Here is a 17,981-nt window from a genome sequence, read left to right as displayed (position 1 = left end):
TGCATGTGCCATTGAATTTGGAAGAAAATGTTTCAGGAACCTCCCGCAGCTGCTGGCTGCAATCAGTCATATAGAAATATGTACAGACAGGTCTTTAAGCGGGATGAAAAAAAGGGGGGTCTTCAAAAGGTAAGACAGAATAATTTTCTGTGATTCCCATAGCGTGCCACAAGACTGGTATTTGGTTTCTCTCTGAGCTGTTACTGAATCCAGATGTATAATACAACTCACATACATAAAAAACCTGCCAGAACCATTGGCTTTGTCAATTATTGTTAGCTGTCTGAGATAAATGAGTAACAACAATGATTTGTTGTAAATAATTAATATTGAAAATGTTTAAATTCTGAAATGTTGAGACTGTGAATTAAATGGTATTGAGGCATGTGGAAGGAGTACTGGTCTTCAGTTATGTGCACTTTAGGTGAGGTATGTAGGCCATTTTTCTTTCCACATATTGTCCATCTGCATATCTTCAACCTCATTTCTTTCCTCTTCATCATCCTTTTTTCACTCTTCCCCAAAATGCACTCCTTGCATCTCCCTCACTTCTCTGCCCCCAAGCATACACTGCATTCACTCACACATAAGCACTTTATTTTCTTTTACTTTTGTCTTGTAAATATTTTGACAACTCAGTACCCCCTTCACACACACATTTACACAGACTTTCAATTGCAGCTGGAATGCGTGACCATTGCTATGTGTGCTCTGCAGAGATGTCAACCCAGTGACAGGCAGTGTGAGAAGCTTGCACTGCCTTCAGCCTCAGCACGGGATTTCTCTATCACAGCCCCTCAAACACATGGCACAACTCAAAGAATGCATTATGAAAGAGTAACAAGATGCACAAAAATACACAGAAACACAACGTGATGAACATAGATAACACTCTTGGGGAATCCAAGATTTAAAAAAAACATGTGAAATACAAGCAGAACTAAATCACTAACATGCATTACCTTAACATTTTTAACGTTCATTTTTTAGAAATCAACCTGTTTTTTGCATTAATGTTAAGGGCATGAAGATAGGGCTCATTTTAATGCTATATGACAGAGCCACATCCCTAGAATAACGCAATCACAAACATCAAGCATGCCACAGCGTGCAACTGTCTAAAATCCAAACATGTCCACAGTGCGGATAAAACATTCTAGAACCATTGCGCCGGTCAATTTAAATAAAAAAGATTCTTAATAATCAGCAAGTATGCATGCCATATTCTAGGCAAGCATACTCACACTGCTGCCATCAATGTCAGAAATTGGGTTACTGATTGACTGGGATGTGAGCACTGGTGGAGCACCAACCATAATCCTAGTTGGGGTAAGGCACAAGCAACCCCAAATTAACCTGTGATCAACCCACTTGGAAGCCTGACATAAAGCAGTCAGGATTAACTTGAAGGCAATGTGTAAAATATTTGTGCAACACCTCAAACAGTAAAACAGGGACAACACAACACAAGAAGGATGCCACACTATGTTAGAAAAAGAGAACTTAATTTAATAAATAAAACGAGACCAAAATGACAAACATCCAGTGAGTAGAACCGGAGTTATGAATTTTTAAAGAATAAACTGCAATTCAGTGCCTAAAATCTTAAAGCACCAACCGCAGCTATCTGGTCACGCTGGACTGAGTCAAAGTAAAAATCTCAAGCCGACCACAATCAAGCGTGGGTCGGATACAGTCCTAGACTGTTCCCACTGTAGTATTACCTTCTCAACAATTGTCCCAAGAGTCCAGTTCACGGGGAAGAAGTTTGCCAGGAGCAAGGAGGGTTTCCCTGGCAATGATCAGTGGGGTGCAAAGAGCCGGAACAGCATTATGGATGGACAGGCTGGAGCTGTGTGGCTGCTCAAGCTGGATTTCTTGGCAAGTGACAAGATTCGGAAGCAAACAGGCCCATACGCTAAGAGCCCAAATGCTTGACTGAAAGAGAAAAAAGACCACTTCTAACAGTCCAGGAAATAAGAGGCACCTCTTGAGGGTAATGAGCTTGTTGAAGAAGGGTCCAGGAGCTGTGGGGAGCCTGTTATGTCCCTGAGTCTCTGATCAAGAGGCCAGCAGACTAGCCCTTTAAGTCAATCTGGGGTCCTGAGTTCAAGATGGGTTTCTGGTCCAGTTCTTCCTCTCCAGGCAAGAGGACAGCAGGTCAGCACAGCAAGAACTTCTTCAGAGAGGCAGTCCTTTCAGCAGCAAAGCAGTCCTTCGTCCTGGAAGGGTATCCAGAAGTGCACTGAAGTGGTGGTGTCTGAGGTCCAGTGTTTATCCCTTGCTGCCCTGATTCTGGAAGGTGGAAGAAACTTCTAGACAGTGCCTTTGAAGTGCAAGAGGATCCATGCCTCCCCTGCCCTGGTGCCAAGCTGGGTAGAGTGACAATACAGGGTTAGTAACCCTTTGTGTGTGTGGAGAGCCTATTCAGGTGTAAGTGAGGTTCTATCCAGCTCCTCACTCCCATCCTGCCCAGGATGACCCATTTAGTCACACCTAAGCTTTCATTTTGTGTGTCTGTCCAGGAGGAATATACTTAGCCCAACTGCCAACTACACCCAGTCATGTGACAAGGGACAAACTGCAGGCACCAAATGGAAAAGGCAATAAAATGTCAACTTTCTAAAGTGGCATTTTCAGGATTGCAATTTAAAATTCGACTTCACAATAAGTTGTGATTTTATATTGTGGTCCCAGAGACACCAAACATGAAGGGGTCATCTGTTGATATGAAGGACCGACACGCTTTTGAATTGAAAAGGTTCCTTTATTCACTCCTTGTCACCTCCAAGTCATTTCACCTCATTTCACGTCTTCTCACCAACATTCTAAGATAGCTGCTAGAATCTACCAATTCCAGCAGAACGCAGAGGTGGAACAGAGGCCAGGGCTAGGGGGAAGGTACCAATCTAAGAACTGTATAAGGGTAAGTGCTATTTTAATTTATACGTATGTGTGTGCAGTACAGTTAGAATATTTATGTTAATTACAACACCATCTCTTCCCATTCAGAAGTTACACATATAAGATTTAATAAGGCAACTCCAATGTTAACCTGTGGGAGAGATATGTCTTACAGTGGTGAATAACAAATTTAAGAGTGTTTCAGAACTAGTACACGTAAAACTAAAAAAAGGTACATGTTCTACTTTTTAAATACATTGAAGCCTGCCCTGCCTAGGGGTGACATTTGTATTATAAAGGAAGGAAGGATTGAGCCTGGAAAAGGGTTTATTTTGGCAGGTCAACATGGCAGTTTAAGCTGCACATGCAGGGTCTGCAATGACAGGCTTGCAACATGGTTAAATAGCTACTTAAGTGGGTAGCACATTCAGAGCTCCAGACCCACTGGTGGCATTTAATTTACAGGCGCTGGGCACATGTAGTGCACTTTATTAGGGACCTATAAGTAAATTATATATTCCAGCTGGGTATTTGCAAATGTTACTATGTTTTAAGGAGAGAGCACAAGCACTTCAGCACTGGTTAACATTGGTAAAGTGCACAGAGTCCTAAGGCCAACAAAAACAAGTTCAGCAAAAAAAGGCGAGGAGGAAGCCTAAAAATCTGGGGAGCACTGTGCAGAAAGGTTTTTTTCTAACAAACACAAAAACACAACATGATGGAAATAGATAACACTCTTGGAGAAGGAAGATTAGGAAAAAGATATGAAATAAAGGAGGAACTAAATCGCTGACATGCATCACCTTGATGTTTTTGACATTCATTGTTTGGAAATCAATTTGTGTTTTTGGCATTAATGTTTAGGGTATGATGATAGGTCCTGTTTTACTGCAATTGACAGAGCCATATCCCTAGAATAACGCAACCACAAACATCAAGCATGCAACTGCCTTTAAAATTTAAACATTCCAGAGTGGGGATAAAACATTCTAGAACTTTTGCGTCAGTCAATCTAAATTCAAATAAAATTCATAATCAGCATGTATGCTCACCATATTCATTTTTTGACATTTTTTCTGGTGTTTCAGAAATCAGCACACTATAAGCATATATTTCTCCCTTTGCACTCAACTTGGATATTTGGATCAATTTTGCAAGGGAACAAAAGCCCTGTTCATTGTTTAGATTAGCTTTGCTGAGGAACAATTACAACAGTTCCTCTTCTATGGGGGGCCAGCAACCTACAACCACGGCCAGGAGTGTTTTAGTGAGGGAGGTCAGCATGATCAGGTGTTTCAGCACAATATACTGAATACAAGCTTAGCAGTAAAACACTTACTATTACTGAGTACGAGGAGCCAAACCTCACAGTACAGTGCTCACATCTTGTCCTACCCTATGACGAATGGGAAAGGCCGGGATCTACCTGTGAATGACAGACATCTGGCATCATGGAAGGATACAACCTGCAATACCCGAAACAGTGATACTAGCAGCGTCATTGGGCAACAGTGGATGCCACCATAAATCACGTCCAAACTCCTAAACTGACCAGTGTAATGGATGTTATTGGCAACTTAATAACATGAATACTCTGATTTCCAGGCAATCTGTTGAAACAGATCTAAACCTTTCTTTTGTTAATCTTGCATGCCCAATGTAAACACAAGAGATGCAAAAATGCATTTTCAAAGCATTAACTGAAATTATCATATTCTTGCAAAGAAAACTTGAGCTGCAATTATAAGACACATGAGAAATGTTACTGTAAACAGCATTATTAGAATGGTGAGCAATACACACAATTTAATCATGTTAATTGTTGCTAATGTTACCTAAATCCTATCTGTTACTAATACTATACTACAGAGAGCATAGTGGGAGTACCCTCTACCAGATCAGTTGGGATAGTCTAACTCCAAAATCCTTGGTCTTAGGTGTCCTGAAGCCGGTCTCAGTGTAGAGTTTACCTACCTTTGCAGGATGATGCCTGGAGTCAGCAAGGCTGCATCCCAGTGCCTGGTTACCCTATCGGGTGATTTATAAATCCTCATTAATAGTAACAGTTCACAGTGGTTCCATAAGAATCCAGCATGAAGTGTTCCTTTCAATGAGTGTAGCATGGATGCTATAGCAATAACATTACTGAAACATTCAAAACTATATCCACTCAAGTAATGCAATTAAAGTCCATGAGTACACAGTAACAATGCCATGTTCCAAAATCTGGTTTATGGTGTAGTTTTCCCAAAGTCCATATGATTATAGAAATGCACGAGCTATGGTACTTAAACAAGAGAAGATCAGAGGCAGCCAACGAGTGTTTTGACAATGTGACTTTTTCAAGGCTGATATTATGAAGTATGTACAAGGAAGTGAGGCTGTAATAAACCCATATTGTGACAGGCCTGTAGAAGCTGTAAATCTTTGGGTAAAGTCCTTACACGTTCACCGGATATTGAAAAAAATAAGTACAGGAATTATCACTGCCCTTCTATTTCAAACACATTGGAAGTACAGTGATTTTTTCCAAACACCAAACATTGCAAGTACAGTGATTTTTTTTCTGTACACAACACAAGCTCATTGGATACAAGGATTTACAGCTTCTACAAGTCTGTCACAGTAGGGGTTTATTATAGCCTAATATTTCTGAACATACTTTGCAGTACCAACCGTGAAAAAGTCAAATTTACGAAGCACGTGTTGGCTGCCTCTGATCTTCTCTTCTAATATACAGTACAGCATGCAATTCTATAATCATATGGACTTTGGGAAAACTACACTATTAAACGGATTTTGGAACATGCCATCATTACTGTGTATTTATGGACTTTAATTGCACTATTTGAGTGTATATTGTTTTGAGTGCTTCAGTAAAGTTATTGCTATATTTCTGGTCCTAGGGTTTTTCTTGGACTATTATTACACCCCTGGGTGGTGGGGTGTTTTTACCTTGAGAGCACCAGCATTACTTGTATCAGTTTAACTTTGGAGACCCCTTCATGTTCGTAGCATGATGGATGTGTAGCACTCATGTCTTAACCGTCATAAATCTCTCTGTAGCATGGATGCTGCTTATATAACAAAGCACTTTCCTCGCACTGTGACAGAGGTGCAGAACAGCCAAACAGGTTGTCTCCTAATGAGCACAGAAAGAGAAAGTAAGGGCATCACTTTCTGATTGCACGATCCTGGGCTAAATGTGCAGACTATAGGGCAACAATGACTACCAAGAATAAATGCAAATACAGCACATTCTTGTGTTAGTGGACAAATATGTAAAAAGTCACTGTTAGAAAAAGATGGCAAGCTAAAGCTAGAATCTACAATGGAAACAAAGCACTGGCTCTAAAATAGTTTTTCAGAGCCAGCAGCTTGGGACAGGCAACCCAAATTTAAAGAGATTGGTTTATTTAGAGATACGACTGCATCTCTAAAAAAATTGATCTATTTAATATTTTTGCAGTAAACCCCAGACAAAACCAAGACCTTTCAGACTGTGCTCTGGTGTGTCCATTTGAAATGCATTTAATCATACATAAACCTCCTGATTTAATGATTTAGAATGTATAAAACCATGAACCACAAATTAACCCACAGATTAATCTAAAATAAATTTCACAGAAAGTGAATGAAAACAAAATGGCTAAAGTGTAAATATGAAGCTTAACACCAAGCACAAAAGATGAACAGCCCACACAAGACAAGGGATGGTGCTTGAAAAGTCACGGCACTGAGTCAGTAAAGTGCATTGCATGGATCTGTTAACCCAGGATGAGCATGTGTTGTTTTATTTCACGCTGTGCGTTTCAGCATTAATGCATCCAGAGTAAAGAACAAAAAGGATTAAAAGAAAGGAAGATTGTCCAGGGATCAGAAAAGTTCCTCACTTGCTAGTCTGCCTAGGCACCGCTGCCCAACTCTCAACCTGGCCTGAGCCCACTGTGAGACACACACTATAAGAAAGTTAATTTTTATTTGGGGTGGGCGACTGCCCATCTTAAGGACTAATAACACTTCTTGCCAGGGTGAATCCTCAAAGTCACTCAATTAACGTCAGCTCAACCACCTTCTAGCTATTTCACAGAGCAGACAGTTCTTACCTACTGTAGTACCAAAGCAGTAATTAAGACAAAACATTAAGCAATAAAATCCCAACCTGAATTAAAAAATACAGTAAACTTTAATCAACAAAATGATATCAATATGAAAAAAATCCAGTAAGGGGAACTGGAGTTTTGAACATTTAGAGTTTTAACTAGAAAGAGTACAATAGGTACTATGCGCTAATGATAGTCTTTGAATGCGGCATTCCTTAACCTAAGCACAATTTTAAACTGACCGCGATAGAGCCTGGGTTTGATAGACAAAGTGTGTGGTCCAAAAAAATTGCAAGTTCCAGTTTAGAAAAGGACTGTGTCTTTTCTGAAGAAAAGCACTGAAATTTATTTTTCGTCTCATCACAGAATGGGGCTTAGTTTTTTGTTTGGAGGTGTGGGGATCTTTGAGGTGGTTGAAGTTGAAATCTAATCTGATGCTGTGGAACTGCCGGTCTAATACTTTTTCCAGTGGTCATGCTGAAGCTCTTGAGGAAACGTTTTCAAAGGTTTCCAGACTATCATCTGGTGCCCACACAACCATAGGAGCACACTTATAAGGCCACAAGGACATCAGGGAAGGCCCTTACAGACTCTTGAAGTGTCAGGCAGAGCAAACAACAAAGACCAGTCTAGGTCCATTTGGAGATGGTAAGCTAAGCACTTCAATGAAAGGGCCCCTTGCAGCTTATTGTGTCCCAGTAGCTACACAGGTCAGACAACTGATCCATGGAGTCCTCTTCTTTTTCTGGATATCTGTGGGAGCAGGTCCAGGACTTCAGGGCTTCTATCAGGTCACAAACAGCAGGTTGAGTCCTCTAATGATCTCCCGCAGGTCCAGAAAGCATTTTAAGGAGGATCCATTGGGGTGCCACATTTATGGTTGGCACTAACTAGGGGATGAGGATGAATCCCAGGTACTCTTTACCCAATGAGGTAAAAGTTACCTGGCACTGGTCTATCTACTTTTTCAGAAGTTCCTGTTTGCAAACAGGCTCAAAAAGCAATGTTTCAGGATAGTTCCAAGATGGTCAAAGGCTTCAGCTGCAATAAACTTGAGCTGTGATTGTTTGGGGTGAGTAGGGGCATGTACTAATTAAATTACTAGTGTTTCCAACATCTAACACTAAAATATAGTTTGAAGCAGCCCATGGACCAACAACCAAAAAAAAAAACATAATTGCGGTAAGACAAAGCGCAGTCCTATAGCAACCAGACAGAGTATACGCAAGAATTGTGATCTGGTCCTGTCTGATCCCTTTCAAGATTAGACAGGTTTTACAAGTCTTTCATGTAGGATATGACACTGTTGTGTCAGCAGGGTGGGCAGCAGCCTAAGCATGAATGTCCATCTAGGCTCAGTAGAGTCATCCCTGCCCATTAGGTTGAACTATCAATCAAAATGGTCTATTGTGTAACTCCAGAGAGGAATTCACACCTCCTTAGAGACTGGGCAACTGCTGGAGAGGTAATGCGAATTAGCTTCCAGGAGCTTCAAGCAGGGTAAAGGTAACATTTTAAAAGTTGTTTTTCTTGAATATTTATTAAAAATCGGACTTCACCATTGAATTGGATTTTTAATAACTATTGAAAAAGTATTTAATTAGCTCTTGAGTTGTTATGTTTTGATGGCCCACTCTGCAGACAGCGCAATACGTTCTGCAGTTTTCAGGTGGCAATTAACTTCCAGTTCCAGGGTGCATTTTGTTATTAAGCAAGCTGAACATGTCAGTTAGAAATAGGTCATTTAAACAACTTTAAAGGTGGACCATCGGCACTTTACTGATGTTTAGAATAGGTAAAGTGTACAGAATAAAAAAAAACAGCCATAATAGAGTCCAGAAATAGGCAAAAAGTATTGCATGATCATGCAGAAAAGGCAGATATCCTAGAAATACACAACACCACATGTTTAGGAATTATTCAACAGCTAAAGATTAGGATGAACGCTTAACATTATTAACTTGGGGGCAAATAAGCTTTATAAATTGTTGCACAAGAAACATTTTCAGCTAACAGAAATCAGAACTCTGAAAAAAATATAAATGTTGTGATGTGATTGAGCTGTTCCTTTTTTGATACAGTAGGATTCACTAGGATTTACTATCTGGATTTAAAAGCATATAATTGATGAATTTGCAAATTAGACCACATGATTATCTGAATTTCCCTATAGAAGTGTCTACCATAGAGCTAAGACAGTCAGCTCTTTATATCTCTGTTAATAATTCTGGGCATGTATTCCAGTGAAAGGGCATTGACTTATAATTATGGTGCTTAATTCCAATAGGAAAAGTTCACAGTCACTGATTTACAATCTGGACTGGGCATTTGAGGGGGGACTTTTCCATGCCTCTGTCCTACTGTATATATAGGTTTATGGTGTGATTCTAGGGGATAACTTTTCACTACCTATGTCCTTTTGGCTACCTACTGGATATATAGATTTCTGGTGACATCTAGAGGCTGCATTTTTAGTGCCTGTGTCCTGCTGGCCACCTGTGTGCAGTACAGGTTACTGGTGTGCTTTAGGGGGCAAACTTTTCAGTGCTTGTGTCCTGCTGGCTACCAATTAGGCATACATGTTTCTGGTGTGCTGACTGCTTCTGGATCCTGCATTTAATTGACTTTCATACATCATGTGGTGCAATTGTGAAGACCTATGGATTGCTCTCACCAAAACGTAATGGAAATTATGGGGGCGGACCATGGAATGCTCACCTTTATGATTTTACACAAGCGGGAAATAATATATTTGCCCGTTTTTAAGAGGTTAACTAAACATTATGCACCTGATGATTCTTCTGTAAAAGTAGATACAGAGTACATTTGTGACGCTGTATTGCTACTTGCAATCAGATTGTGCAAATATGATTGGATAGTACATACATGTTATATAGTTGCCTTATAAGTGTACTTTTTCAGGAAATTAATCAATTACAAATATCAGCGGAATTTCATTCTGATGCCTCACTGATGCCAGTAAGGACTACATGTGTCCTATTTACAACCTTTTTGTGCATTTTTGTGGCAACTGTCTAACCCTTTACCTTTTTGAACGTGACAATCCACATTTAAAGTGGGTGCATATAGAAAAAAGAAATTACTTAGAGAAATCTTGAATGTTTGCCTTAATCTTAATCAGTAATGCAAACCTCATACATAGCTTATATGAAGGATCTTTCAACAAGGAATGTAATATCAAAAGCCAAAAGGTTCAAAGCCAAAACGTTTGTAGTATCAAAATGATGTGCTTGGTCAACTGTAATATTAATCTAGTCAAGTTTTCCCATCATAATGCCTGCAGCTGGGGCCAGCAGTGAAAGTGAAAGGCAGGTCAGAGAACATAACTACAGTGGCAGTTTAAACAACAAAAATGAGAACTAGTTTTTTGCTCTTCTGGTCTGTTTTTTCTAAAATACCAGTGATAAGCAGATAGGGGATATTTATTTAGAGCAGTTTACTGCATGTCACTATTCTTTCATAGCAACAGTCATTTTAAATGAGCACATAAAACGTTTTCTAATATTATTTTTCAAAATAATTAATAAATGCTTTTTGATGCATTGAATTTTGCACTCTCGGTTCTACTTTTAATCTTGTCTGTAACCGTACTCTCATTTGAAAGAACAGGACACCAAGGATTTAAGCAGTTTGTGGGAAGGTTGATGGTGACACTTTGTATTATAAAGGAATAAAATACTATGTCATATGGTAAAAGGCTGTTGCAAGTCACCGTAGAGTTTCATGACCATATGAAGAAATTTAGGGCCTCATTACGACCCTGGCGGTAAAAACCGCCAGGGTCGTGGTCCGCGGGAGCACCGCCAACAGGCTGGCGGTGCTCCTTTGGGCATTCTGACCGCGGCGGTACAGCCGCAGCCAGAAACGGAAAGTCGGCAGTGTACCGCCGGCTTTCCGCTGCCCAGGGGAATCCTCCATGGCGGCGCAGCTTGCTGCGCCGCCATGGGGATTCCGACCCCCATACCGCCATCCTGTTCCTGGCGGTTTCGGCCGCCAGGAACAGGATGGCGGTATGGGGTGTCGTGGGGCCCCTGGGGGCCCCTGCAGTGCCCATGCCAACGGCATGGGCACTGCAGGGGCCCCCGTAAGAGGGCCCCACTTAGAATTTCAGTGTCTGCTTAGCAGACACTGAAATTCGCGACGGGTGCTACTGCACCCGTCGCACACCTTCCACTCCGCCGGCTCCATTCGGAGCCGGCTTCCTCATGGAAGGGTGTTTCCCACTGGGCTGGCGGGCGGCCTTTTGGCGGTCGCCCGCCAGCCCAGTGGGAAACCCAGAATGACCGCCGCGGTCTTTTGACCGCGGTACGGTCTTCTGGCGGTTCCCGCTTGGAGGGCGGCTCCCGCCGCCCGCCAAGCTTAGAATCAGGGCCTTAGTAACTGGCCTTTTTACTCTGTATGTTCATGGAACTCCTCTGTATCTTATAATAACCCTATAATTAACAGCATGAGGTCTCATATATTACTTTAGCTAATAGTGCTCCTGTCTTGTTATCAGTTCCATCTAAACTGGTAAATACCTTTATATTTCATTAATTTCATTAGGTACATAGCTTGTTCATTTATAAAAAGATTTAATAGAAAGTATAATTAACATATGTTAGAAAAAATATGAGCATTAACATATGTGTCCTAAGTGACAGATTTCAATACAAGAGAGAAGACCTCACCTCTATGGAGAAAGTCCCTACGGGGAAATTCTTTCTTAGAGAGGAGTATATTTTTTGTTGCAGACTTGAGTTATGTCTGGCGATGGGTGCACGCAGCTCTGCCTAGACCAATAGGTTGCTCTCACCACCCTTCTAAGTAGTGGAGAGATTTCAAGATACGATGTCTGAAAACACATCTAACAATTATTCATATGTCTCACTTGTGCTGTACGTTTAAGAATAGTGAAATGTACACACTTGTGCTGTACGTTTAAGAATAGTGAAATGTACACAGAAGGAGCTCTGAAGGAAGAACTCCTATAAAATATTGGGGATCTGATAGCCATGTGGAAAGAGAAATTTCTCTGCAAGTAAGAAGGAGCTCTCCTTTGAGATCAGATGCTATCAACAAGCTATCCTCTAGGGCTGAATGCTAGCCATTCACACCACTTGGAGATTTACCAATCGAGAAAATGTTTAGAATGGTGACTAGGAACATCAGCCATGGGGGTTACTGCCATGGATGCATGGCCATCCTGGAAACCCAAAGCAGCCCTGGCAAATTTTGTCAGACCTGCCCCCATAGGGCGTGACTAACCACCCCAATGGGGTTTTGGGGTTCTCCCCCTAAGAAAATGTGGGAATAAAATGGCAAAACCTGTGCATTCTACAACACATTTTTCATTATAGCTTCAATTTGTATTAGCTTCTAAAGCATAGTAAATGATGACCTTACAGTGCACCAGGATACAGCAATCTTTATTGGGGCTTTTCAATGATTCCCTCAGCATCACCCCTAACAGTGCCTCTCATCTCTATATAGCCCCTCTCTTACATGTATTTCATTTGTTTTATAGTGCTTTTCTTACCAGGGTAGGGTGTTGGAGCTTTTTACACCAAACACACATACCGACACAATGAATCATGTGTGTGTAAATTAGTGTACAGAAAATGTTGCATAAGACAATGAGGACTACAAGGTGTAGGATTCAAATATTATCCATACTGGAAGGCATTTTCAAAGAGGGCTGGGGAAGCATAAACTCGGGGTTCAGAACATAATACAGTGGTTAGGGTTGGCTTTACTAATAACAATTTACTTCTACCCCCCAAAAACTTTTTTTTAGCAAAATTGGAATAAACAAAAGACTGGGGAAAACCAACTTTCTGACCTGTACCATGCAGTTTGCTTGCAGCTATATTATGGCAGTTCATAGCTCACTGTGCTAGATTATGCCTGTAACTTATGAAGTGCACAGTAACAAAAGGATATATGTGACAAAAGCAGTATCCCACTGAGCACTGCACATTAAATACTGTTCTGTGAGCTGCACAGTAGACGTTCTTTGCAGCAGGAATAATAACTCGCTGTGTTACCTTAGATTAAAAACTGCCACTAGATCAAACCCCTATCCACCTCCAGCAGGTACATTAATCACCAGAGTTATCTTGGCACTTGTATTGTTGCCTGAAAGCTGTTAGATATACAAGGACCTCTGCAGTGCTATTAAAACTGCTGCAATGTTGCAAAACCTGGCCCCCAGTGACAAAAGGGATCCCACACCTTTTCAGCCTCCCGGGGAAAGGCCCGATGCCCAGTACGGCCAGTCTGGCCTTGCATGGAAGCCATACTAATCTAGTCTGTTTCCTCTACTGTGGCAACGATTATTACTCATTTTATCTCGAACAACATTGGATGTAATTCTTGATTCTTACCTTAGATTTTGATATTTACCACAACATGGTCCACTCTCATTTCTGAACTTCTATACTTTCTTCTTTTGCCAGTATGGTTTATCATCTCATTTTGGGGGTTTGTTTTAATCATTATAACCCTCAATCTCTTGTTTTGGTAGTCGCTGTGCTGAATAAACTCACTTTAGACTTCTTCCCCATAAAATATTCAAGATTTTCCATAATACTATATTTTCCGTCATGTACTTATGTGCATCCGCATTTTCTTTGTTCCCATACATCGTCAACAGATTATGCGTAAATAGATACATACCATCACATTGTTTCTTCTGGTGATGTAATCACATAGAACGCGCAATGTCATCGAATAACACTATTGTTTTAATTCTCCTCTCAACACGAGCATTTGCTTTCCCCCCTGAAGGGTCCTAACATGTAGGGACACTAAATCTGGGCGTTACTTTACCTATGCAGTCGCTACCCTCTCTTTCATTTCACCACCTGTCCCTTGTGAATGAAGATGTGTTACATGTAATTTAAGAGATGTACATTAACAACAGATTATGAGCCAGAACATTACGGAGTATCCTACCTCATGTATCTCCTCGAGTGAGTTTCTGCTGAAGGCGTTGTACTCGTTTATCATTGAGTGCACGTGGCAGTTCGTTCTGACGGCCATGCTGTGCACCCTGTGCCACCGGTTCTTCTCGAGCTTGTCTACTATCCTTGTCAGCTCTGTACTGATGATCCATGCCCTTCTTAACAGAGTCTCCAGGTTATCGACGACGTTGTGCTGAGCAGACAAGATCAACTCGCTCGCAGTATCGTCGTCTATGCTGATAGGCTTTGACTGAAGGATGCACATGCATTCACATTCGGTCATTAGCTTCAGGTCCTCCATCCAGCGTTGGACAGAATCCACTTCAATAATATGCAGGCTAAAATATAAACAGAAAATAAAACACAATTACTGTGATATCGGATGGCATTCATGTTTCAAATTGAGGCAAGATTATTTTATAACATTGTGATTCTCTTTTTAAACATTAGAAGTGATTTACAGTAGTGTTTTAGACATTCCCAGTAAGAAACAACGAAATTATGGTACAAGCAACCTGCAGATTTGGTAGATGTAGGCCCAGCCTAGAGACTTAGAGAACAGATGACGCAGCAAAGCCCAGGCAAACATTTGTATATTTTGGTCGAATGGCCTAGAGGAGAAATTTCAAAGGACCTGCTGGAGGTAGGGAGCAAGTTAGCCACCTGCAACTTGGTTTACAGATGACTGATATTTAAATATCTTAAAAGAGGTATGTGATGCTGTGTAGTGTAATTTGCGCTGACACTGAACCAATCCAGTGATTCAAAAGTTATATTTTTTTGCAGCAGTAGCACCTGGTTAGTGTTAGTAGCGGTTTGCAGGGTGTCGGGGAGGAACGGGGAATAAACATTAATTTAATAAAATAAAAAAATACTTATCTTCCCTCGCTGCCCACCTCTCCTGCATTGCTGCAGGCAGGCACAGGCTCCCAGCCTGCCCTGCGGCCAATCCTGACGCTGCTCAGAGCATTGTCAGGATTGGCTGGGAGCACTCCCCCTCGCTGCTCGTCACCCCCATGGCCCTGCCAATTTACCAGAAAATGATAATAAACTTGGTTAATTATCATTTTCTCATAAAGGTTTAGCAGCTGCTGCTGTGGGGGAGGGATGTGGAGTGGTGGCGCTCCCCCGCCCTAACGTAGAAGCCGCTCCTTGTTAGTGTAGGTGTTTAGTACTACACCGCTAGGCCTGACAGCCTTGGAGTGCTTTAACCCCCCAACATTTTGCCTTCAACCCTCTTGTTTGCTGAATTAGTTTTTACTGGCTTAAGGCTATGCACAATTTATCTCTGGTAGCCAGTGTGAAAGTGCATGCTCTATCTCCTGAAAACGTTACATCGATTTATACCCAACCTGCATATTTCATTTACTTGTAAGTCCCTAGTAAAGTGGAACTACCTATGCTAGGGCCTCAAATTAAATGCTGCCTGTGGGCCTGCAGCACCAATAGTGCCACCCACTTAGCAGCACTTTAAACATGTCTCCGGTCTGCCATTGCAGCCTGTGAGTGTGCAGTTTTAAACTGTCATTTTGACTTGACAAAATGAACCTTTAGCCAGGACCAAGCCTTCCTTCTTAAAACATATAACACCCTTAGAGTCAGCCGTGGACAGCCAAGATGGCAGGGTGCGGTGTATTTAAAAGGTTGGACATGTACTTTTAAGTTTTAAACATCATAGTAGTGAAAACATTTGTTTTTTACTACTGCAAGGCCTACCTCTCCCATAAGGTAATATAGGAGTTACCTTGTGACATTTAGCACACTGTAATTTCCAAAAGGGAACATGTGAGCAGTTTACGGCCCTCATTATGACCCTGGCGGTCCATGGACCACCAAGGGTGCGGGGCGGTCTCTCCGCCGTGGGACCAGGGCTGCAGTCCGCCATATTACATACGCCGCGTCCCCACCCGTCCCACCACTTTACCATGGCCAGCAGAACTGGAGGTTTCCACTTGCAGCCGGCAGGAGTTGGATGACTGCCTAGATCATTCCAACTTGGGACACCGCCAGCATTTTCTTGGTGGTCTCATTGCCACAAAATGCTGGCGGTAAGGTATCCTGATGACAGGAACTTGTGTTCCTGTCGCTGGGGTACCCCCCCAAACACCTCCGCACACACACATGCATGAAACAACACACACACAATCCATCACAGACACACCCTCACTCACACACGCACTCACAACATTCACCCCATAGACACACATACATACCATATGCATCACACACACATGCATACATTCTCCATCCCCCCAGCCACTCCCTTCAACTACATATATACATACATGCACCTGCATGCACTCACTCACACCCCATCCACATGCATACACATACGCATCACCATTGCCACATTCACACACAGACACAAGCATGCATGCACAGACACTCCCTGCCCTTCCCCCCATTCATGACATGCATACACACACTCACACACACACATTCACACCCCCTTAACCCCCCTCCCCTTGCGGATGCCACTTACCTCATCCGACGAGGTACTCCTCCTTTAGGGGACGGGACCGGTGCTCCCACCGCTGGCACTGCCACGCCAGCAGAAGACCTCCACACAGAATTACTAGTTGTAATTCTATGGGTGGTCTTTGTCTGGCATGGCGGTGCCGGCAGTGGAACCAACTAGACACCACCAAACACCGTGATGAATGCCTCCAGATATCCAACCCCCGGCAGTGTGGATATCCGGTGGCATTCATAATACGGCGACTGTGGCTGCAGCTGTGGCGGACTTAGCAAAAGACCACTGCGGTCATAATGAGGGCCTATGTTTGGTGTCTTTGGAAATGTAATAAAAACTCCTAACTTATGGTGAAGTCAGATTTTAAATTAAAATTTTGAAAATGCTACTTTTAGAAAGTTGACATTTTCCTGCCTTAGCCATTTGATGCCTACAGCGAGTCTCTGGGACACAGTACTGGGTGTATGTTAGTAATGGGGTCTCTAGTTGGCAGTGGTTTGCACCCTATCCAAGTAGGGACCCTCAGTCTAGTCAGGGTTAGGGAGTCACACACCTAAGATAACCCCTGCTCACCCCCTTGATAACTTGGCACGAGCAGTCAGGCTTATCTCAGAGGCAATGTGTAAAGTATTTGTGTATATACACACACACACACACACACAGTAACACAGTGCAAATACCACAAAGGTCCTCCACACCAGCTTAGGCAAAAAGCCAATATTTATCTGAATAACACAAGGGCAAAATGACAAAAATCCAACATACAAAAGCAAAGATACAAATATTGAAAGATTAAATTTCAGTAAAGCACTTACAAACACAGTAGCTCCAACTGGGGCTATCACAACATAGTTGATGGAGTTGTTCCCAACAGTCAGACGCTACTCGCAAGCGAGTGCGGCCGATCGCAGAGTCACATGGACCCTCAGGTACAGTATCTCTGAAAATGATGAAACAAAGACGCTGCACGGAGTTGGGGAGGTGAGACGTCGCTGGAGCCAGCACGGCGTTGGTTCCTTACTGCTACCTGGGCGATGAGACATCCATTCCTTACTGTGAGGCAGGGGAGGTGAGGCGTCGGTTCCTTATGTTTGCAGGGGAGGTGATGCAGTGTCAGTGGTGAGGCAGCAGTTCCTTGCAATCCAGAAGGGTAGATGAATCCAGCAGGTCAAGACGTGCGGGATCAACTTTGCGATGTCATGATCACACTACGGGGCCATAGTCACTGCAGCGGAGTTGGAGTCGGGTATCCCAGGTGTCAGGGACACGCCACTCAGGACTCACACTGTGGCAGAACTTTGGAGGTGCTGCAGTGGCGCCGGGCCTGCGGTGTCAGTCGGGGCCGTTGCATTCAACGGGGACCACAGCTCGGTGTCAGATAACAACGCTGGTTCCGAAGTCGCTCTGGAGTCGATGCACTTGGTTCCTTCTTTATTTCACTAGAACTCACTTTGAAGGGCCAAGGTATTAGATTTGGTACCACTTGGTAACTCAGGGCTCTCAGCAAGAAAGTCCAGGTGCTGGCAGCTGAAGTCT

General features: G+C 42.5%; 1 protein-coding gene across 3 annotated transcripts in view; it reads right to left on the bottom strand.

The window, feature by feature from the left end:
- The window catches only part of INSC (INSC spindle orientation adaptor protein), a 1,473,234-nt gene that overhangs the window by 743,766 nt on the left and 711,487 nt on the right, over nucleotides 1-17,981 (bottom strand). For all 3 annotated transcript variants that reach the window (XM_069223704.1, XM_069223703.1, XM_069223702.1), the window contains exon 3: nucleotides 13,965-14,310. In XM_069223704.1, coding sequence (XP_069079805.1) covers nucleotides 13,965-14,310 — 346 coding nt within the window. The remainder of the gene's footprint in view (nucleotides 1-13,964; nucleotides 14,311-17,981) is intronic.

This window comes from Pleurodeles waltl, chromosome 3_1 (assembly GCF_031143425.1).
Source record: "Pleurodeles waltl isolate 20211129_DDA chromosome 3_1, aPleWal1.hap1.20221129, whole genome shotgun sequence".
Classification (NCBI taxonomy): domain Eukaryota; kingdom Metazoa; phylum Chordata; class Amphibia; order Caudata; family Salamandridae; genus Pleurodeles; species Pleurodeles waltl.
Note: the sequence above shows the minus strand (reverse complement) of the source record. Positions and strands in the feature narration are given on the sequence as shown.